This window comes from Synchiropus splendidus, chromosome 8, assembly GCF_027744825.2.
Source record: "Synchiropus splendidus isolate RoL2022-P1 chromosome 8, RoL_Sspl_1.0, whole genome shotgun sequence".
Classification (NCBI taxonomy): domain Eukaryota; kingdom Metazoa; phylum Chordata; class Actinopteri; order Syngnathiformes; family Callionymidae; genus Synchiropus; species Synchiropus splendidus.
In genome coordinates this window covers 19,951,033-19,975,028 of record NC_071341.1, presented here as the reverse complement: position 1 = coordinate 19,975,028, position 23,996 = coordinate 19,951,033, and the positions used below count along the sequence as shown (strand labels likewise).

The 23,996-nt window shown below is 42.3% G+C and overlaps 2 protein-coding genes across 21 annotated transcripts in view; one reads left to right on the top strand and one right to left on the bottom strand.

Annotated features, from left to right (window-relative positions):
• Positions 1 to 3,691, bottom strand: part of ncam1b (neural cell adhesion molecule 1b) — a 64,424-nt gene extending 60,733 nt beyond the window's left edge. For 4 of the 10 annotated variants that reach the window (XM_053873466.1, XM_053873459.1, XM_053873460.1 and 1 more), the window contains exon 1: positions 3,402 to 3,691. In XM_053873466.1, coding sequence (XP_053729441.1) covers positions 3,402 to 3,453 — 52 coding nt within the window. In that variant the 5' untranslated portion in view covers positions 3,454 to 3,691. The remainder of the gene's footprint in view (positions 1 to 3,401) is intronic. The other 6 variants (XM_053873461.1, XM_053873464.1, XM_053873465.1 and 3 more) reach the window with 3 other exon arrangements.
• The window catches only part of cadm1b (cell adhesion molecule 1b), a 280,874-nt gene that overhangs the window by 22,055 nt on the left and 234,823 nt on the right, over positions 1 to 23,996 (top strand). The window contains exon 4 of one of the 11 annotated variants that reach the window (XM_053873472.1): positions 7,416 to 7,656. The exons of 8 other annotated variants lie outside the window; for them this stretch is intronic. The gene's annotated coding sequence lies outside the window, so the exon portion shown is untranslated. Of the gene's footprint in view, positions 1 to 7,415; positions 7,657 to 15,194; positions 23,122 to 23,996 lie in introns of those variants that run through there. 2 more of the 11 variants (XM_053873476.1, XM_053873474.1) reach the window with 2 other exon arrangements.

The window sequence follows — 23,996 nt, the reverse complement described above, 5'->3', positions numbered from 1 at the left end:
TATCAATATATTAAAGAAAGATCTTGGCTTTAGTAGTTCCACTGCTCTTTTAACGCATTTTAACAGCACTTAAGGTAACGTTAACAGTCTCCATACTTGAAAGAGGCACAATGTATACAACCAAGTTGGTTGTGCCATCGCATGTTAAAGCTCACTATCATCTAGAATGCATCTTCCTCCTGTTATAAACTGCTTTAAAAAAGGAGTGGAAAATGTGACAAGCTGACAGATTGATGTCGGGCTTTGCATTCAAGGCCAAAATGCCAGCAAAATGATAATGTTATGATTGTGAAACGTGGCCTTTTATTCAGGCAGCTCATTTAAATAATTCCATGTACTCAATCCACACATCGGTGCCTCTTGCATAACCCCCAAAAATAAACTGTGGCGTTGCATCTGCATGACGGATCACTGGAAAACGGAGTGCGATGAACACCAGTTTATTGCGATGAAACTATAAATGACACAAATAATTAAGAGAGAAATTAGCAGAGGCGATGCGTGGTCACCACGGTAACCTCAGACATGCTCCACTGCACGGTGCTGGAAGATTAGCCTGAGCAATCCTCCTCGATTTTCGACCCTTAATTGGGCCTGTTTCCAGCCGACCAAGTGCAACCCTCACAAACACGTCTGGGTTCCATTTAATCATGACAGAATTGCTTTGACTAATTGGGGTGTGGCTGCAGATATGGAGAGCTCGGAGTGTTTTTTTGGCAGAGTAGTCTCAGCACTCAAACTCTTGACTATTAGTTTCATAACAAAGTGACCGCTTTACGACACTCACCAGTTCCAATGGTACAGTTCTATGATTCATGCTGCCTCACTGTCACAGCCTTTATGACAAAACGAATCAATAAGGGGAATAAAATGTAGCGATAATAATTAAATTCATTTTGTACCCTGCACAATGAGGAAGGGAGGACAAAATGTAAGGACAAAATGTTCAGCTATGAAGACGACACCCCATTCCATGGGGCAGTGAGGGCATGTTTAGTAGGCGCATGCACAGATAGAACGCTAGTCATGCTGACGCACCAGCCCTTTGCCCTGCATGAGGAAAGTGCCCCTTTGCTGGAGACCATTTTTTTCTTTATTCATCTTTCATTTGTCAGAAATGAAAGTAGCTCTTTGTCATGAATCCTGTATAAATCTATTCTGGTAATGCGGAGTGGGAAAAAAAACAGCTCCCCTGACCTGTAGCATCAAACAGACAGGTAAAACGGTGTGCAATCCTGATGTTGCTTGGAGTTAAATTTACCTCATTAGCACCTCTGAAAACAAACGCTTGAGGATGTGAGTGAGAACAAGAGTTCTCCGAGACATTTGTAGCTTGGTAGCTGAATATTTTGTGTTGACATCCACATCTGATGCCATTGTGAGGGGTGTAGTCAAAGTGCTGTCTCAGCGATAGAGCACTGCAGGTAACCCTTTATTTACAATGCAGGACTGAACGATATGGACAATAGTTCATGGTTGCCATTGGCTGGCTTCAGCTGAAATGAGGTTTGTGGTTGGCTGGTCTGACCTGTGTATTGAAGGGCAAGCGTAGTAAGTGTTGGCTCTGCCTTTGCATGCAGGACAAGCCAGGGAAGCTGATGTTTGATTTATTCATATTTTCAACCTTCACATTTGCTCTTCATATTCAACGATACATAGTTCAGCCCACCATATATACATTTAAAAAAATGATAACATCTGTGTTTTGTTTTTTTCCCACTGAACACGATTTGCACAAACAAGAACATGTCAGAATGAAGTCAATGGAATGAGACAGCCACAGTCAATCAAAGCCACCAAATCGTTCCACTGTTTGTAACAGTCAGGTTTGCTAACCACTACTCCCGACCACTGTCCCCAGGTGTATCTCGCACTGGCACCTGTGGCGTGTAGAGGGAGAGCTAAAGTGGAGTTTATTTAGTCTTTTTCTCTCTTGTTTTCAAAAACAAAGACACCTGATGGTCGTGTCTCCACGTGTGGAAAATGGCTTTTTCTCTTGTTGCTTAAACCAAGTGCAGCCCCCTCTCTCCACATCGTCTTGTCTTGTCTCGTCTTTGTTTTTCGACCCAGACCATTACATGTTGCAAGCGGTTCTGCTTACGACTAACTTCAACGTAATATCAACAATAGTGACAGGAATTCCATCAAAGTCATTTAAATCTTTCAATTCTTGAAAGCCATATTCATCTACTTTATATATATTTATTGACAAAATTATATATCTATTTTATATTTTTACTAAATGTAGTCATTACATTGTAATGACTTACAAATTGACTCTGATCGGGATGGTTGAAAATGTCTTCCCCCAGCCGTATTGCTGACGCTCACAATGATAACCCATGCTTTAAAAAGTCCACTGCAAGATAGTAACGGTTCGCAGTGTGCTATTACTTCCCTCTCACTGGGTGAAGAGTAATTGATGATAAATGGGCAGCACACTCATGTCAAGCACATTTGACAGAGATTTCATGAAATTGCCCAAAGAAATCACAGGGAGAGGAGAAAAAAAAAAAAATCAATCATGAAGGTCTTGCCAATTTCACTCGCGGTAGACATCAGAGTATTACCATGACAATAGAGTGAGGGGTTCTCTTTGCTCGGTGTTTTTTTCTCGCCCGCCTCAGGAACACCCCTGCACATATCGGATTGTACACGAAGGATTAAAAGGCTATCCCACGCCAACTCTGAGCCTGAGATCTGCCGGCCTGCTGCAGTCCAAAACATAAGCTCCTCACCGAACCACTCACTTCAACATGTCATCACTTTTATTTAAAAAAAAAAAACCATTGTGGTCTCGCGGAATTTAGACCGAAAAAACAGTTTCAATTGGACTTACATAATGGCACATTTAGAGCAAGTTGGAGGATCTGGTTTCAAAGCCTTTATCGTGTAATCAGATTACATAACAGATGAATCAGAGTAGAAGTTGTGCTGGACGTGCATCAGGGAGAGAACACAAACCCACACTGTCCCAGCACCACTGATGCTGACGCGAGCGTCACACACCGCCAGGTACAGCGGCACGATGTGCCTCTGAGGCTGTGTGCGCGCGGCATCACTCCCCAACACAAACAAACAAACAACACGCCATGGAATGAATGAATGGGCTTCGTTTTTCTTCTAAATTAATCTTAGATAAAGCCACGTTTCCAGCAGCGTCACCTTATGAGCTGGGGACTGAGTTCAATAAAGTGAAATCACACTTTATTTTTAGCCAATAAGCTAATTAGCACTAGCCGCAGCACCATGACCGTTGCACCTGCTGATGATAGATAGAGCCTCCGGGCGGAGGAGGAGGAGGAGGAGGAGAGCAGACCGTCACCGACTACCAGTGCAAGAATTGCGGTTCTCGATATAATGGGCGACTGTGGAATGAATTACAAATGAGTGGTTCTTACCCGCGGAGCCAACGAGCAGCAAGGCGAAGAGAATATCCCTTGACCGGACCATCGTAACTCCCGCGGACGTCACGGCGGCGCAGCGACGGTTCGGACTCTGTTCGCTCCCAACGGTGCTGCTGCCCTCGGGTTTCTATCCGCTTTAGTGCATCCTGGAGAGTGTTGCAGAGAGATGCTCGACGGTGACGACTGTCTGTATCAGCCACAGCAGCAGCAGCAGCGGTCGTTCGGGGGTCGGCAGTGATGAGCGCCAGTACGTTGTTCAAAGTCTGACTGACAAGCAGCGCCTTCTCACACGCACGAATCACTCCGCCCCGCCTGACGGAGCCGCTGGTAAATAGTGCGGCGGTCTCTGCGCGAGTGTCGGGAAACCCCTCCGTCGGGTGAATCGTAAACACAAACAAAAGCTTTGGATGCTCAGCTGCATCTTTTATTTATTCTTGTCGCGAGCTCCAGCAAAGCTGGATTGATCACAGACAACCTGAAAATGTAATAGCCTCTTTGAGGAGTAAACAGAAGGAGCCCTGGAACCGCAAATGTATTTGTTCAGACATTCAAATCATTAAATCCGCGACTCCAAACAACCGATGCTAGGTATGAAATCTATATGCTCATAAAAAAAAAGTACCTTCATTTAGAACATGTGTTTGAGATGTGCGCGAAAAACTGTCTGAAATGAGCACAGAAAGTCATTGTTAGTATTGATGTGGTGTTTTCACGCAGTCTTCAATCAAACTTCTGAAATGTTGTGTTTATTAAAAAAGAAAAATAAAAAAATATAAGAGTATAATTCTGCTTGTAAAATTTCAATATAAAGTCATCTGCATTACATAACAAAAGTTATCTATCTATCTATCTATCTGTCTATCTATCTATCTATCTATCTATCTGTCTGTCTATCTCTCTATCTATCTATCTATCTATCTATCTATCTATCTATCTATCTATCTATCTATCTATCTATCTATCTATCTATCTATCTATCTATCTATCTATCTATATATATATATATAATGTGCTTGTATTTACAAATAATGTTTCACTGGTGATGATTCTAGCATCATGCAAACATTAAATGAATAAAGCATTTCAGCTAGTCACATACAATAAAGATGATGACACGTTTTGATATGCGCACTCATCTGCTGCAACAGCAGTTTTCCGGAAGAATATGGAGTCTCTGCAAAGCGTCTATCCATCATAGCTGATGAGAAAAAGTTGAATACGCCCATTGTTTGAAACTTTTGTTGCTGTGTTAGATGTTCACTGCAATGTAATATCTAGCTTTACTTTCTGTTTGAGCTTCAAAGTCTCAGATAATTGAAAAAATCTTCAACGTTAAAGAAAATATGTGTCAGTGATTCAGTCTTGCAGTGCTTTATTATTATTAGTAGTAGTAGCAGTAGTCATAGTAGTACCAACAGTAGTAGTAGTAGTAGTCGTAGTATCTTTAACTGCTTATGATATAAAATATATTTACTTCATTGTCGTTTGCTTACATGACTTAATTTTATGTGACAATAAAAAAGCTAAAGCTCATTTACTGGAATTTATAACACGTATGTTGTTTTAGTTTCCATTTAATGGACGAAACATTTTTGAGGCAATTTTTCATATTTATTTCTCTTCATATTTCTTTCTTTAAATCTCTCTCTCTCTCTCTCTCTCTCTCTCTATATATATATATATATATATATATATGTAGTGAGGTTCACACTTTTAATGTTACATGATACCATTACATACCTTTTCCTGAATGCAATATTGATGATGTCTCATGTTTCTTTGGGGGTCCCTCAGACATTATGAGTAATATGATATTGTGAGTGGTCCTGACAGAATTGATCTGAAAAGTGTAATCTCTTTTGCTTTATCACTGAAATGAGTTAACCTGATGTCTGGTACAATTAGCTAAAAGTGTGAACTCGATCCCCAAATCATCGTTCATAAACAGGCGGCATTTAAATATTATGTATATATAAGAAATAAATCATGATATAAAACCTTTTTTTGTCTCACTTGAGGGTAACCATTAATTATTAATATCATAAAACAGCACATATGTCAAAAAGAAAACCACAAAAACTGTCCACCCCTGTGGTATTTGTGTACAGTCATGTTCGCCCCAGCTCCAGCCCTTGAACAAAAATGGTCGGAGGATATGACCTTGTAGCAGCCGTACACATGACAATACTACTGACGAAGGTTATGTACAAACCAGGCTTTCCACAGGTGCTGTTGTCCAATCCAGGATACGCGTAAAACCTCTCCAAACCATTCAAAGCCATAAAAATACGTAAAGACACTTCAAGCATTTCCTGCCTCCCACCACAACCATTGACCTACACCTGATCCTTATGCAATACACTTCAGGCCGTCGATGGTACCTGAGAGAGAGGAGTGATGCACCAGAGGAGACTCTTGTTCGCCTGCTCAGCGGGGAGCTGCTCTATATTTTGGCACCCTGGGTGAGCGGTTCGCCTTTGATTTACGCACTTGGCCTGCGACACGATCAAACGATCCGGAATTGAATAAGCCTGAGTCGATGCGTGTGGCTTGTTTAAATGATCAAATCAAGCTCACCGCCAGGTTGCTTTCAGCCGTCCTTTGACTCTGGTTTCTTCTGATCACATGGCCAGAGCAAATGTGGTCCCAATATCCCCACAGTGTGTCCCAGTGTTCCTTGCTGGCAGCAAAGCTGGAGTACAAGGTGAGAGGACCAGCGACTGTAATGGTTCTGCCTTGTTAAATATAGTGTATCAAGAAACTATTCCCAAAATAGGGGTGGAATTTATGGACAATGTAAAGGGTGACAGTGATATTAGGATGAACGATGGGCTTTTAATTCGAAGCATGGAGCAGCGATTGCCTCATTTCACTATTTATTGAAATGTCAATGTCTCATCTTGCGCCCTTGAGCATGACATTGCGTGCTGGCCATTACTGTCGCCAGAGACTTTGGCATCTCAGACTTGTTGATGGCCGGTTCTATTGTCATTGAAGTCATTCAGGTGCAATGGGACTGTACCATTCCCAAAGAGCTGTGCAGTTCTGTATTAGCCAGACACAGCTGCCCTTGACCTTGGCGGTGTTGGCGGCCATCAGGAGCGGTCTTATGCACATGCGAACATGGAAGGAGGTTGGAGTGTGAGACAAGACAGAATTTCCTGGTCGCAAAACAAGTTTATTTTATTTTATTACTCTGTGGCATTTCAGGCATTGATAGCGTCTACATAGCGTGACAGAGGGTTCCACCTGGCATCCTGTTGGGTCGATGCCTTCCCTGAAAGGCATTGTAGTGGAAACTAAACCAGGCTTTTCATGCGTCCAATCTGATCCATGTCTCACTTGCTTTCTCCTTCTTTGATCACTTGTCCTCTTCTGCCATGGTGTCAAGTCTCACACAAGCTCGTCCTTTAGCTGGTTTGCTTGGTGTCGCCAGTTATCTCATAGCGTTGATGCCTCAGAGTAAAGTCGGCTCATAGAGTTTTGTTTTTGACGACATCCAGCCGAAACAATCCGTTGTATATGGGATTGACATGACTTCTTAGTCTCATCTCTCACATCTAAAATGGAATACCCGCGATGGCGAATTCTGGTGGAAATACAGTGGTACCTCGGTTTTCAAACGTCCTGGAATTCGAACAAAAAGAGATTTCGAGATTTTTTTGCTTCAGATTTTGAATGAAAATCCAGAACTCGAACGCCCCCGAAATAAGCCGGAAAAAACATAACGCGCGCGGACCGATCAGCTGACCCACGACGCGCTTTGTTATTGTGTATAACGCAGCCTCTGTATGCAGACGTGTCCCGTTAGCTACATTTACTGACTGTTTTTTCTTCATATTGAGGTGTAAAACCTTTCCTGTCTCCACACTGGACCGTGGTAGAGTGTCACAGGGGAGGTGCTGGAGCGCTCACTCCAGGGTTTGATGTCCTGTTGTGGGCTGGAGCTGGGACAGGGATGAGGCCAGTCTGGGACAGAGCGTGACTTGGTTTATGACTTTGTCACAGCCAAACTGCACAGAAGCGCACATTCAGAGCTGGACACGCACCGGGCACCTCTTCACTTCTGGAGAGACGTCACTCACTCGGCAACCCCTCCCACATGCGAACGAACGGCTGCCTGGAACAGATTGTGGTCGAGAACCGAGGTACCATTATACTCCCATGAACCAGAGTTGGAGTGAAGAATCGAGTGGAATGGCTGATGAATACATGTTATGAAACGATTCTGTTTCCACCTCCCACCAAGGTAAATGGTTTCGACTTTCACCCACTGTTCCCCTATCTAGATGAAAGGAACTGTTTAAATTAAATTCTAAACTGTGGCTGTGGATCTTGCTCTTTGTCATGAAACACTGAAACAGTCAAAAGTTTTTAGAAATTGTATGTGTTGGTTGGTGTAATGAAAGTGTTAAACTATGTCAGTTACTCGTGTGCGGAACGTCTCTGATGTCGAGATACACTCATCACTACCCTGGGGAGTTTTTGTCCTCATTAGAATATGTTTTCAGCTGCGTTTGTTCTCTATAGCTTCTTCGCTTGATGGTGCAAAACACTGAGCTGTAGATCCACTCTACAAGCAGATCACCCCAAGATGACGTCATGGAGAGATGGAGAGGAAACACAAGGAGATCTAACCAGCATCACAATTATTACATCTCCACAAGCTTGTTTGGTGTTGGTGCTTCAAATACAGATGCAGTTCAATGGGCGTAACATGCAGGTCCATTACTGCTCTGCAGGTGACTCTCGGGCCTCTGCAGGGATAAAAAAAAAAGAATTTGACTGGTACTTCAGAGGCAGAACAGGTGTGAGTCACAAATGGACTTCAAGATTCAGCATGTAGTTGATGTTGCGGGAGAGCGATTATTTTTAGATTGTCTTAATAACAGCCACCATTTCTTATGGCAATTTATTTCCTCGTGCCGTCAGCCCTTGATCATAACGACACGTTTATAAAACTCTCATGCTTGCTTTTAAACCTGGGATTTCCACCAATAATTGAGTGATGAATATGGTGTTAATAATTCATTCCGCTGAGGTGCCTTGTGGAGCTAAGGGAGACGTTGATTTCCCCTGTTCTTTCGTGTTCTTTTGAATATTTAATATGTTAGCAATGCATCACAGAGAGGTCGTCACAAACAACTTCCACTGAGATTCTGTGCTCGATCTTATGCGTGAACCCGTGGCTGATTTCAGTCAAACGGATGGAGTATATTCACCGCGTTGTTGCAGGTGAATATACTCCGGCAGCTGCATTTGCATCCAGTCACATGATGGTCGGGTATCACACGGTCAGCGCTTTGACACAAACATCCCGGGCTTTCTTACACACCGTCATGGGCTTTTAAGGCCTCACATCTGACCTGCATGCATGATTTGAGCTGTGAAAGAAAACTGGTGTACTGGGAGAAAACCCTACTTGAGGTGGGCTTCATACTCCATTGAACGCCTGTATCTTGAATCAAAGTTTTAAAATGTGACAAATGTAGCTGGAAAACATTGGCCTCTTTCATAGCAGGAATCCACTGCAGTTTGCTGATGCAGCGGTTGGAAAAGAAACGAATGTTCTGTTAGTTTGAACACGATCAGTCGGTGGTATTTAGTTGTCAGGTGAAGATGTGTTTGATCCACCCTCTTAGCACCGATCCACCCACCCATCCACTCACTCACTCACTCACTCACTCACTCAGTGGCACGTGAGCTCACTCCTCTGATGATTTTTAAATAGCCTCCTCCTCCTCCACTGTTGGAGCAGAAGGCAGTGCATCCACATGCACATGCGTTTCTGGGTCACAGGACCAGAGAATGGGTCAACTGAGGAGTGCAGGAGTGTGTGTGTTACATCGGGTGGAGGGCGTTGTTTCATGCGCTGCCTGTCTTACCAAAACGACGGGGATTCTCTTAAGCTGTGTGTCTTTACTCTTCAAAAAAAAATAACAGTTTGTGCGACCGGCTTACTGTTCGTGTTGCGTAACGTCACTGTCTCGCTTCAGCGCAACCAAGGAAATGCAAATTTGCTGTGACGAAAACTGCTGCATCACTATCTTACTCATTTCCTCTGACCTTTTACTGAATGCTACATTTTCTAATAAACACTCACAAGTGCTGCGATTTCAATTTCTTCCTGTTTGGTGTAACAAATTTGAAAGCAGTCGACCGGAACTAAAACATCCCAAGATGTGGCGCAAACAGCCGGTGGCATATTGAGTGTTTGGTTCAGATGAATGGCTCTTCTGGAGAAGGCTGCGTGAGTTCCATCGCTCACCTCAGGTGGAGAAAGACTAAGTGCCCTCTAAGATCAGGACAAAGGGGCGAATATCAGTCAGCTTGAGTAGGAGATGGTGTTGTCAGACAGTGGATTCATTCTCCTGTGAGACACACTGGCTCCTTTGTGAGAGATCTGGAGGAGTCTAAGCTCACATACATCCACACAGACTGGCACATGGAGCGTACATATTCATTATGTAACCTCCACAGAGAGGATGTCTGATCGTGCAGCAAACACCTCCGGAGAGATGCTGCTCCTTTGTCATGATGCACACAAGGCTCTCAAAGAGTGGAGCAGATGTCACCGCAGTGCTCAACTTTCATCATCACCAAGTACAAAGAGATCTCGCAGTCCAACGGCCCCAACAGTGACGGCATGTCTCCCTCGCTCCGTCAGCACAAAGCAGGCCACCAGAGAGTTTCGTTCTCTGACCTCATGGATAGGGAGATGTGCACCTGTTTGCCGCTGTAGACCAGGCTGAAGCATGAATTTGACTTCAGATTGACATGCATTCCCAGTAGAAATAACATATTTTGTTGTCTGTTTGACTGAGTTTTAGCCACAGGATTTCTTCTCTCACAAGCTCCGTGCAGGATTTTCTCTCCTCCCTTGACTTCCTCCTCCAGAGATGCAGTGTGTCACCCTGCCTGACATCTGCTGCTAACTGTCTGTAATCCGTATTTTTATTTGTTTCCATCTGTCGCCCAGCACTGTCTCTTCCCTCCCTTCTCCTGTCCTCTCCTCCATCCTTCCCCTGAACCATCAACAATGAGTCAATGTATGAAGCGATCGCTGAACTGAAGTTCTTCAGAGAGATAAGGCTCCTCATTTGCCTTGACCTTGAACCAGCTTGTCCCTTTAGTGACTTTTATCTCTTAAATAATTTTCTAGTATGTTGAAAAGGGTTCTAATTGTATGAAAATGTGCTCTTTAAAAAAGTTAAATAAAAGTTCGAATAAGTCCGAAATATAATATAAATAATATATATAAGGGCCAAATATGTTTAAAAACTAGCAAAAATATTTATACAAAATAAAACATCCATACACCTTCAGGGTTGCAGACAGTGCTGGAGCCTATTCCAGTGGTCATTGGGCGAGAGGCAGGACACTGGTCTGTGGGAGGAAACCGGAGTACCTGGAGAAACACCCCACGCGCACTGGGAGAACATGCAAACTCCACTCAGAAAGGTCCAGAGCTGGATTTAAACCCTGAACCTTCTTGCTGGGAGGCTATTATATTATATTATATTATATTATATTATATTATATTATATTATATTACATACAAACAGGTCAATAGGTTGGTGGATAAAACTGCGCATTAGAACACGAGAGTAATATATTTAAAATGTTTTATGAGAGGGCCTTTTAATAAAAAGCCATACAGTAACAAAACTATCAAGCGAGTTGAACACAAATCTGCTGCCATCTAGCGACTGACAACTGCGACCTCATCTGTGGCGATTGAATGTGACGTCATCGGTCGCCGTTTCAACCTTGTAATGTCGTACGGCTGACAATTGAGGGCAGCAAATCTCTTCTTCATATCCGCCTTAAAATCCTGCAGGCACTAGCTGCAACAACGACGGCGGTTTCGAAACACAGAAGAATTCCGTGAAAATGTTTTTTCTTTCTCAGCACAGCTATATATATATATATATAGCTGTGTATATATATATATATATATATATATATATATATATATATATATATATATATATATATATATATATATATATATATATATATATATAATACTTAATCCGGGGAGATTAATGTGATGATTGATAATTAATTGAAAATTATATCAGAATCATTTTCAAATTTTCTCCAGAGTTCCTCCCAAAATGTAAAGTGAGCCGGGATGGCGTCAGCCTCTGTAATAGGCGGTGACAGTTTTCATCACATCACTTGCCTTTCAAGACGCCTGTCACATTGCATTCCACTCAAACGTTTGACAAGCCACGAACGGACTCCAACCCTAATTCACACTCCAGACTGTGCAGAAGAGAGCGCTTCAAAGATGACATGCTTTAAAGGACGCCTCACTTAAACATTCCTAAAACATGTGTCCACATGTCAGAAATCACACGGGTGCTCTTTGCATATCGTGATGGACAGTTTGAGCAATGAAAATTGTTACTACTTTGATGCTACAGTCTCTTTAAGTTGCTGTCTCCTTTTAATACGTGTAAGTGCCACATCTTCCGTTCCCGTTATTTTGCTCCAAAAGTCTGTGGAAGGGTAAGACCCATGTGACTTTATGAGACCCCTGGAAATTCTTTGTCTGCCGTCAGAAGCAAATGAAATCCATTGATGGCGACGTTCCTTCTGCCCAGTGTGGAGAGAATCTGACTGTGGTTCTTATTTTTTTTTACGTATTTTCTATGAATGAGACTTTGTTTTCATAGATTGAGACCAGTATCAGCTAAGATTCTTCAATGTTGGCATGAGACATAGACTTTGTGTGTCAACAACGAAAGAGGGTTACAGAAAAAAAGACAAAAATCCACATTGCATTGAAGTGATTGTCTACCCGGCTATGGGCTATAGCATTAATTTAGAAATGAATAAATAAAAATGACCAAAAAAGCGATCTAGAATAGAAAGAGAATCGCTATTTTCTCAGGTTGCTGTGGAGGTGTGGTGTTTACAACCACAAATCTGATATTGTCACATAACAGAAAATTCAGAAATGCAATGTATACTGTTATAAATTTCGCATTTGAATTTTCCCCAAATTCAGGACTGAGCTACTGTATAACAACATGCCATTTTTTAAAAAATGGCTCTTGGAAAGGCTCCATAAAATCCAGCTGTCTTTAAGGAGCCATAAATCCCATCTCATCCCTGTCTCTTTCTCTGTGACTCACCTGTTCGACATGCTCTTTTATTTGTAAAATCACCGCATTTAAAAGCATTTTTGGTTCCACCAGATTTGTGTCCATCTCTGTTCAGAACCCAGCGGTGGATCGTAAAAAGATCTCCGTTTCAGACCTGACTAACATGAAAGAACTGCAGTGACAGAGTTAGTGGGTGCTATGCTAATAGCACATTTATTACAGTCATCACTTTATTTTCTACTTTTTTTTCATTTTTTTTATCACAACTGAGTAGTTGTGGACATTGACTTAAACATCCACACAGTGCAGGATCACTTCTTTATCCCGATATCATTAGAATTTTCCATCATTTAAAAAGCCTCTGAAACGAGGGCACCTCTAAGAAGGTCAGGAATTGACTCGTAAAGCCGACCATGCCTGACCACAGCATGGCTGCGCGTGCACTCCTCGGTGCGCTTGCTTTTAAATGTTAGCCCTTTAATGAGCAGGATGAAGTGGGAATGTTAATGACGTATGTAATTAATTTGCCTGTCGCTCGGATCAGCTGTGTGTGTCCACCTGCCCCATTAACTCTTAATTCAGGGAGGGGATTTCAACACCATTTTCATGCGTAAAAAGACAGCACATATACTTCACAATTAATTCTGCTGAGGCGACGTAAAACGGATCGCCCCCATTAAAGTATGAAATTGCCTTTATAGTCATAATAAAACAAATAAAGAGTGCGAATGAAGGCGCTTCACCTGGACTGAAGTCGAAGGATTTTGACTTGGAATGGACTTTGTTGCCGGTGAGGTGATGCTCAATGGAGCAGCTCTAGAGTTTATGGCGTGTCAAGTCCTGGTCTGGCTGGTAAACTAATGACTGTAAAATGGCAATACAAACCATAGGATGTTTTTTTTTATGTGTTTTAAAATTGACTGCACATCTGTATAAACGTATTGGACATGCGAGCAGCATCATTGGGGACCAGTTATGTATCAAGTCTGCATTCAAGGACAAAGAGAGTTGCCGTCTATTGTGTTGATATCCGACCCTCTGCAACACTGGTGAACCGTGACAGAGTGGCCAGTGGCGCTGATCGAGAATGGAGGCAGAGGGCTGACTGGTACTTCAATAGCTGAATTGGTGGAGATTGGTTATTACCTGCATGGTGGGGTTGTGATCCCCAAAAGGCAACTGTGAAGTCCCATGAATCCTGTTTTGTTTTGGTTTAGCAAAGGTAAGGGGGGGTCACCGCGGTCGTTCACCTGTGAACTCAACACATTGCGCTGCGCTGTGTTCAGACTTGATCGGTCCCCGTGAACTTCATCTGTCCATCTTTTGTTGGTATCAAGGGAAGCTGTTCGTAGTCATGACCTTTGCACTTGGGTTGCCATGGAAATGCTGACTCGGATGGAGAGCAGGAACAAGACAATTGTAAGGGAGAAGACAAACAGGGATGAAATTGTCAGCATCTGAAACAAGTGTTTTCATCAGAAAGCGATGACAAATGTGGAGCCGGCCTGCCTCCTTTGTCACCTGTATCCTGGCAACTTAAAAAGATCCATTACGCCGCTTTTTCAGAGCAGTATATGGGATACTTATTTGTGTAATCTTTTTTTGTGAGCTGTGCCGCAGGTCCTCCTTTGAGTTGCCTGGATCACCTCACTAGCTACTTCAACTGGCTTCCACTGATGCAAACAAGCAGTTTGCAAGATGACATTTTCAGTTTTTACGAAAATAATGTATTTTTGTTTGATTTTTTTCTCGCACGAAAGCAGACGTTTGTGTAAAGCTAATGCGACTGGCTATGGTCGCCACCCACAGGTTCAGAGATGAACATTTAATTCCTCTGTTTGTAACATTCATCTTTAATAAGTAAGAATCTGGCAACCTTGTCAACCTATTTGTGTGTCGGTACTCGAGGACAGTCTCTGTCTCAAGACCACATTTTCAAGGTCATCGTCTAGTGGTGAAGACCACTGCTGGGAAAAACATCTTTACCGTGTTTAATTCCTGGACAGTTAAGTCTTTTGTTTTTTGAAAAACCACAAGCCGAAAGACAATTTTGTGCACATAAATGAACCGTATTTATGTTGGTTATGAGCAGAAAAACTGTGAATTAAAGTGGTCACTAATGTCAATCATGGAGGTCATTTATTAGGCCTCTCTATCGCAGCAGAATAACTCAACAAACGTTTCAATAAAACTTGCCAACTGTGCTGTGCTAACTGTGACATGGTTGGTTTTTGGTGATGTTCTGTCGGCTTGTTTGTATTTAGGATGTCAAATGTGACAAACGTCTTCTATGTTCAGTTTGGTCTTGGACTTGGGTCTCGTCTCTCCTCGGTCTTGGGTTCGGTGGTCTCGACTACAACGTGTATATATATCATAAGATGTGATTGACTGGAATATTTGCTCAGGAAATCGGGTCGTCTTTTTTATTGAGATTCCGTTACTGCACTTTTTAGCATGCTTGCGAAATCGCATTTGTCACGAGGAGGAAGTAACATGGCAGAATGGTTTCCGTCAATTAGACTCTCACAACATCTAATAAAATCTAAAAAGAAACAAATAGAATTATTGAATATCGAAATGTATTTATCTATACAGAATCTTGCCACAAATATTGATTTATTTTCTGATTTTTGCCATATTTTCCTGCCGTTGATTAAAAAAAGCAGCTGTTGTCATTCAATTACCGTAATTTCTGGACTGTATGCCACGGCTTTTTTCTCTTTTTATACAACAGCGCAGCTAATGTATGAATTTTTACAGGCTAAAATCAGATTAAATCAGAGGCAATGAAATTGATGAAATCAGAATCTTTTTATTTACCCTTGAAGCAGTCAAAATGCGCTGTTTTTGCCTGCGTGTCCACAGCTCTGTCAACAGAGTCGATCTCCTGCAGGTCTGGAATCAAGAAGCAGCCGCTGAGACCGGCAGTGGTGTCGGAACTTTGGGCATGCGGGTGAAAACAGCGCATTTTGAGGGCTTTAATGTGAATAAAAGATGTGAGACGTTTGGTTTTAAAGTCCGACGTGAACACAAGCGAGTCGTGTTTTGGCCGCTGACCTGATCTCGGCTGTACAGCTGCACCTTGTCTATTGTGAGAGCAGCGTGGATAAATCTCCGCTCCGTATTACGCAGCTTGTTTCCGCTATTTCCTCACTCTTGATGCTGGACCCCGTTTTCAAAACTAGTTTTGAAGAGCATTTTCAAGCCAATGCACCACTCACCTGTCCCTGGTGCAGATAGCACCACTGAACCTGCGGCTTATAGACCAGTGTGGCTCAGGTATGAACAATATCTATTTTCCATCTTAAATTTAGTGGGTGCTGCTAATATTCTGGTGCGCTCTATAGTCCAGAAATATCTCTATTTATTTGTTAACTGTCAGTTGTGTCCGAGAGCCAAATATCCTCACAGTTAACAAATACGTTACGTTGAAGTGAGAAAGTAAACTATCCCCTCACTTCCCCCCCCCCCCACACAAATGTTCATGCAAAAGCCTCAGGACATCAAATTGCCAAGAGTCATTTTAGATGATTTATTCCTCCGAATAAAAGACCAACACAAGTCCAGAACAAACCAACAGTTAAACCCCTAATTGTCTTTGTTTCGCTCCTGCTTGAGTGGTTATCATCGCCAGGAGCCAGACAGACAATATGACCGGCGGAGCGATACAAGTCGACTCCTTATTCATACGTTCATGATTAATACAGACTGCTGTAATCTGGGGAGGCATCCTGGCATGAAGGATGAGGATTATATATTTTTTTTCCACCCCAGAAACTAATTGAAAAAGTCCATGATGGCGCTGTTATCTCTCACGTCCCCAGCTGAGTTACGGCCAGCAGGAAATATGACTGACAGAGAAGAAGCGAGACTTAATGAACAGCATGCGAGCGCTCAATAGGAAGGTGCTGGACTGTGGTTTTTGGCCACAGTTTAATAAAGATATTCAACATGAGTCATCCACTTGGATTCGCTGAGAACACCTGCAGCTTTTTCAACACCCTTGCCATCAATAGCAATGGAAATCTGTGCTTTAATGAATCATCGCGCGGCAAATTTGAGTCAACAGATGTGATGTGAATTCACTTATCAATTAGACTTAATGTGTTTAACATTCAGTGTAACACACCAGTGGTCAAGTGGTGACACTGCAAGGTTAAGTGAAGGGCATATGTTTGTGCTTGACACTTTGGAGGATCTTCTCAGTCATAAGTGAGAGGCACTTAATCGCTGGAAAACAGCACTTGTGTGCGTTATGCAAGCAGGCGGCGGGGGAAGAGAGCTGTGACACAGTTACGTGTCAGGAGGAGTCACTTTCTGTATCCCTTTGTTTACTGGAGAAATAAATGCACTGCTAAAGCATAATGTTGGTGCTAAAAAAACCCACTGGACTGCTAGTCACTCTGGATAATGAGTGTGTGTCTGGACAGAATGTCCTCTCAGAGGATCTGGAGAGCCGGAACACTCGGGTCAGACAAAACTGCTCAGCCATGTTTGACTTAAACTTCTGGATACAACGTTTAGAAGCAAGCAGGAGTCAGGACAATAGTGTAGAAACACCCAGTGTGTTTGTTAAAGGTGGGGTGAGAGAGTTTTCTGCCACTCCTTTTTTCACTATACTGCTTTAAAATCTCCTTCACACACCAACTGCAACCAAGAGAATAAATACTAGTGCAGGGGTTCTTGACCTTTTTGATCTCAGGACCCAACTTTTCCAGAATAAATGGGACAGGGGCCCATTCAAGTAAACTGTATTTTATCTACTTACACGTAAACAAACCAAAACCATGTGAAATGACATGAAACCATGTGATACTCGCAAAGATATTTTTTTTTTCATCTAAAAGTCTAACCAGCAGCAGAAGCAGGTGCAAATCATATTCATGAAATTTACTAGCAAAAAAATTCACTTGATACAAACTGTAAAAACATGTAACACTGCACATCATGAATAAAATTCAAAATAAAATTAATATAATAAGACAATGTCAAAATATCACAAAATAAAATAATATATTTTATTTTCAAAATAAAGTCTAAGATATAAGTGAAGTGTAAATGAAAGTATCGTAGCCATAAAATTTTTGAATTAATTTTAAGATCTGCTTTGAAAGTTGCTGTCATGAACAGCGTTTACTCTTGTGGAGGTGGCATCACTTTTTTAAATCATTTTTTTCTTTTCAAAACTTCTCCATACTATCACAAATTTGCAGCTGTCAAGTAAATATAATGGCACACATTAACGCTGAGCGTCTCGCGACCCAAAGGTGTAAAACAAAAAAATCACAGAATCACTGTGCGAGAGCACAAAAATGAGACACTTTAGTCTCCAGCAGAGTGCGGAGGACTGTACAACCACCAACTGTTCAAAGTGATTTGATGGCAAAATGTGAATGAAACTCCTTTGCCAGGCCCCTTCTCTCAGGCTACATCCACATGGAAACGCATCTATTCCCATACAGCATTTTTCCTTAAAAAAAGGGCTTTAAAAAGGATGCCCACTGGAAACAACCGTATACACACCAGGTCACTAGATGGTCATTGCTGGTCACAATTGGAAGCTATGTTGCTCTGCTAGTACCTTAACAGTGCAACAACAACCAGGGTGTGGAAACATAGTTTTGGTCGACAAAGTTGACTGTTGACAGCGGCAATGAAGAAATATGTATGAATTTGCCTGTGAATTCAGGAAATAAATGTCCGGTTGAAATATCAAGCTGTTGTTCATAAGTGACGAAAAATGCCGGAGTTGTGTAGCAGAAAGGCCTATACGACTCGGAACTTACACAGGCGACCGACTCTGTCGCTGTGCATAGGGCCATGAGAAAACGTTAGCATGTCTGTGGCTTCCTCTTCGTCGGTGATGAGGAATTACAAGTGTATTCTAGTCTAGTGTGAACGATCAGACGTAACTCATTGAATGAAGACTTTCTTTGTTTATGGACGAAACAGTCGCGCATACTTATATAACATTCTTGACAAATAGTACATAAAATTCCGACCAAGCAGTCTTTACATTTCTATACCAATGTACCTTATAACCGGAGGCGCTTGTGTTTTGATTCCAGTTCAACTTTCATTCGCTGCGTATGTAAATATTTATGTTGCTGTTGAGCTCCGTTTCCTTCTTGTGTACATTTTCCTCTCTTCAGAAACAGAAAAAAAGCTAATAAAAAAGCTAGTAAATTCATTCATCATAGTTTCACTTCCTTCAAATCTAATCTCTCGAATGCCGTTTAACGGATTGTGACATTGATCAACACCTTCCAACAAAGATGAATAGACGTTTCGGCGCTGAGAGAAATGTGTGTTGGTTTCCACGGAGAGTGACTGGTTATCTCGCACGGAGGAAATATAAAGCCAAATGCATCCCCAGCTGGAGATTCATTGATGGTCTACGAGTCTTATGTGAAGGATTTTATTAGATTCTGCTGAATAGCAAATTGCGTCTTTAATTCAATTCCGTTTCCTGCCTCAGTGAAGATTAAAACTGGTTAATGTCTATTGTCAAAGACAGAGGCTTAATGCTGGTGGGCTCTGAAATATCATCATAAACTAGGAATTTAAAGCGTCTCCTATTCGATTACAGGAATGGCTGTGCATCCGTTGCTATTACTTCAAGATGAAGCGCTGTTGTAATGTATTGTGTAACTGAAAGACGTAATATAACTATGACCAGTAGAGGCAGAGTTCACCATATTTGGTCCCCAATGACAAGAGGTGTACAGACATGGACCACTATTAAAGGTGGTAAGTCGGACTTTGTTCCCATTATGGCTAGTGTGTCATTGGGTTGGTGACCTTGGGATATTGTGAGGGTAGCAGAAGAGTCTCTACACCCAAGACTGTCCACACCTCAGTCAGAAAAACGGTGCTCCTGCAATATGAACTCCTCAACGTGCTTCAAATACGAGAGATGAAGCTGAGAGTATCGCTGTTTTATGTCGGAGAATAAGCTGGTCTAAAAGGCTTTAGGTAGTGAGATGTATCCAACACATTGTTACTGCTAAGGCGTAACATATTGATGTCCATCAGGTGGACTTTCAGTGAGCCTTCTGGATCGCATGTCGACAAATCAAATGTTTCCCATCCCACGATATTTCCTGACACTATAGGAAGCACTTCATCGGACTGCCTGAACAAAAGAGGTGAAGAGGGAGTCGGAAACCTGCATCGCAAGTTGAAGCTATAGGTGTTCAAATGAAGCACATATTTACGCTACATTCCCTGATGTAGCGTAAATATGTGCCATGGTGCTCCTTTCACGCCAGGATTTTAGTTTCTTGTCACTTGTGAGTCAAGCAAATGCTGTATGTATATAACTATTACAAAGTAGCGAGGAGAGAGCACAAACGTCCAGGCCGTCGGCTGCCCCTCCTTCGAATGTCAAACATACACTCCATTGATACGCCTTTGTGTCAACATGTATTGTAAACCTCTCCATCAACACTGTCCTCTTGAAGCTAGTCATGAATATGTTATGCCTAAGAGATGACAATGTGTTGTGTAAAAATATAAACAAAACGGTTGGGGTGAGGATGAGGCCATGGGGTAGTGCTCCTTATCATTGAACTCTTTTGTCACTTGGTATATATTGTACCTTGTGATTCTCATTTGCGTTTATATGTGACCATGAGGTACTCAACATGTAACATCCGACTTATGACCGGGATCGGTTCCGACCAACCGATCGTGAGTCGGATTGGACGTAAGTCGAATGCCATTCAAAATAGCCGAACCGAGGGTTATAGGTCCTACTGTAGTGGTGGATCGCTGTGTGAGAGTGAGATGCGGGGAGACTGTGCTGCCGTAACTGTTGTGCGTGACGTAAGTCGAACAGGTCGTAAGTCGGATGTTACGTGTACAGAGAAAGATACTTTCAATTGTCACCCGGAGTGCGTCATCTGGACCCCATTCTTTTTGAACATCAAGAGAAACAAGGAGGAAGGCTGACATGTTGGACACCAAAATCCTGTTGATGACTGTCCATTTGCCGCATGTGACACGCGTGAATGTGTGGCTATATTACCCAGCCTTCAGGCTGCTCCTCCTCTGGTCAGCGTGTCTCCTGAGTGAGGTGTGGTGTTGCCCAGATGGGAGGAGGCCTGTGTGGAATACTCAGCACGCCAGAGAGATTATTTCCCTCGATTGACCCGACTCCGAGAGGGTGGAGGAGGTTTCTGGAGAGAGTTAAACCTGAGCCCTTAAGCTTAAACTGCTGCCCCTGTGGCTCAACCTTGAAAAAGAGGACAAACGGATGGATTGATGCTAAAGGCTCTTGTGAGCGAGTCTAGCACATGGACATTTGCATAAGTATTGTACCTTTGATGGCAGCTGCTTTTGCTTCCTGACAAATCAGTCAGACGGAATGAAAAAAAAAAAAAAAAAAGCTCTAGAAATCAGAAATATGTCTGGCTCTGCTTCCCATTTCTTATTTTTTTCATTTTCGTCTGAAGTCAGTCTTGCTGCGACTGGTTCCTTCTCAGAGAACAATAGCAACATGTCAGTCGAGGGCTGACGCCGAGGCATTCAGGCTCTCACGCGACAACAGCAAAGACGGCTCAAACAAAAGTCGTCCACGTATTCTTTGATGATCATTACGTCTTTTCAAATAGCTGTGACATTCCTGTCCACGTGCTGTAATTCAGCTGACATTGGCTGACACACATAGTTAATTCAGCCCAAGAATGCTAAAACCTCGAGTTGGCATTTCAGTGGTTAATAAAAGGCAACGTGAAGGCCTGACGTCAAGAGAAAAGTAATGACAAATCCTCAACAGATTGTTGAATGTTTTAATTATACGGTGGCGGAGTACGGTATTTATGTCGCCGGCACAGTCGACATGACCGGGAATGCATTCCGGGACGCTTCACGCGGCTAATGAAGTGTTTTGATCGCGGGGGTCAGCGTGCGAAAGAAAGAGCGCCTTCCCTCTTCCAGTCATTTGCATAATTTTGCGAGAATGTGGCCCATTTCTTTTCTGGTCCATTGTTTTAGAATTAATCGGGAATTGATGGCACGTTGAGTTTTTATATTAGCGAACAGCTGTATGATTCAATTAAAAAAAGATCAGTGCAAATGCCATGTTTGCCTGAGACAGTTGATGGTGAAATTATGTGGAGGTTTAAATCGGAAGTTGCTTTTGGAGTGTTCTTGGAGTGTCCTTTAAAAATTGACAAACCGCGATGTTTTGATTTAATTATCTGTTTGTTTTAATGAATTTATTACTGGTTATTACTATTTTGAGAGCACCAAATGAAGATTATGGGAACAAATATCTTCCATAGTCCCAAGCCTGCTAGCAAAACAAACAACGACACAAACAGGGTTGTATCAATGGTTGCTATTACTGGTTCACTGAGTGGGTGAGTCTTGAAGGTTCTGAATGTTGGACACTCCCATACGGAGAGACTATTACAGAAATTACTCCAGTAGAGGTGGCCATATTCCTACAGGTGAGGTGGGTGGAGAACACCTATAGGCCAAAACTCTTGGAGCTCAGTAAGCTGTACTACTTCATGATAGTACAGATATGATCATGGATAAAAATGTCCAGAACGCTCATTTCTAAAAGAGGACAAAAGGAAAAACCAACCTGGAAATGGGAACGGATTATTGCTGAGATGAAATGGAACATTTATTCAATCTACAACAAGTTTGAATATCGCATATCGTGTATCGTACGGAACATTTCGACGCTCATGAACGTGCTGTCTGCACAGATCTGAGATGCATAGATCAGCGAGAGAGGAAAAAAAAAGAAGAAAAGCTGCAAAAGCAAACTTGAGCGATGCGGTCCCGCAGACCGTCTCACGTAAAAGAAACATACTCCTCGCTTATTTTAGCCTGGTAACAGGTAGCGCAACTAACCTAATCTGCGGTGGCTTGAAGTACGTCTCACGAAAGAGGGATTCATTTACAGTCTGTTTCCACTTTAGTTTCAATTGTTCAAATGTGTTCAGAACTTTTGGTGATTTCATTTTTGAAATTGTGCAAAGTGCTAGGGTGAATTTGCTTGATTTTTTAAAACCCTGTTGGTGTTTTATGCTCTCAAGCCCTCTACAGAGAGGGTTGTGTTTTTACGGCTGCGATAAACTATCTTGTCGTCTAAGGTTGTCGTTTTCAACTGGAGCGGTAATGTGAGACAGTCCTTGCTTGTGAATGCTCTGGCAATACAGTCGGTGCAGTCAAGATTAGTCTAAATAGCTTGCTGGACTGAGTGTCAGCTGATGCTCACTTTTAGTTGTCTTTCTAAACTGGACCAAGCAAAAGGCCTTGAGGTAGAAAATAAAAGATTGTTTGACATCTTGCCGTGTCCGTCCGACTGAGAACAGCACAGCCTGAGTTGGTAGTCAAAAGTAGCAAGAGGTGGGTTCAGGCATTTCATATGGCTGCCACCTGGTCTACTGCTGGAGATTTTTAAGGTCAATCCAGATGGTCACATGGAGCAGATGGAGAGAATACGTTTTATCTCAGGATCTCTGCGAGACCTAGCTTAAACAGACGGATGAATAGCAAGACGGAGATCCCTTTTTCAAGACCATTGATCTGAGGACCGAGACCCACAGTGACAGAACCACAGAAGGGCAAAAGTCGAGGTAAGTTATTGAGAAAGAAAGTTGGCGGATGTGAATGATATGCAACAGACGGAGAGAATTTTACTATTCTTCCTCATGTTCAAAAGACCCAACAGGATATTTTAGCGGCAAACTTTCTTCCTTCACTTCACATCAAGCGCTCTCCGGAGTGTGAATCATCTTGACTAATACATCAGCTTTCTCTGCGCGGCGTCTGATGACACACAAAGTACAAACACCGAGAGAAAGCTGTGTTCCTGTTACAATTATATTGAAAGATATGCGGCAAGGACAGAAGAGGAAATACAGCGGCTGCCTCTCTATGTATAAACAGTTTACCTTCAAATTCAAAACTTTCTGCCGCTCAGCCGCAGCACTGTCATTTTTATTGTAATGAACTTGTGCGGCTTCAATCTATACCGCGCATATAAATGTTACGGATGCTGAAAGAGACCAGATAGAGAAGAAAGGCAAGCTGTCAACAAAGACCGCTTTCTAACTGCTATATGACAGTGAGTCGTGCTTGGATGGTGTGATTTGATTCATATTGGTGCCTGAATCAGGTGAGTGCGACCTTGTACAAGTTATATGTACAAATGAAGTGAATATTTCTCCCCGCAAGGCTAAGCTACATCAAAATAGGGACTCAAGTTTGAGGGATGCACTGAAGTTGTGTTTTGACAAGAGGCAGGTTGTCAATAATAATTCACTGTGCAGAAACATTGTGTTTCTCCTGTGTGTCTACATTCAGAAGATCAATGCTCAAGATATTTAAGGACTGACCCGTCTTGACTTGGCATTTGTACACGTCCATAGTGCCACTAACTAATGTACTTGATGTTCACTGAGGAAGAGGGAAATTGCCATAGATGTTGTAAGCCCAGGAGAAAGGGGAG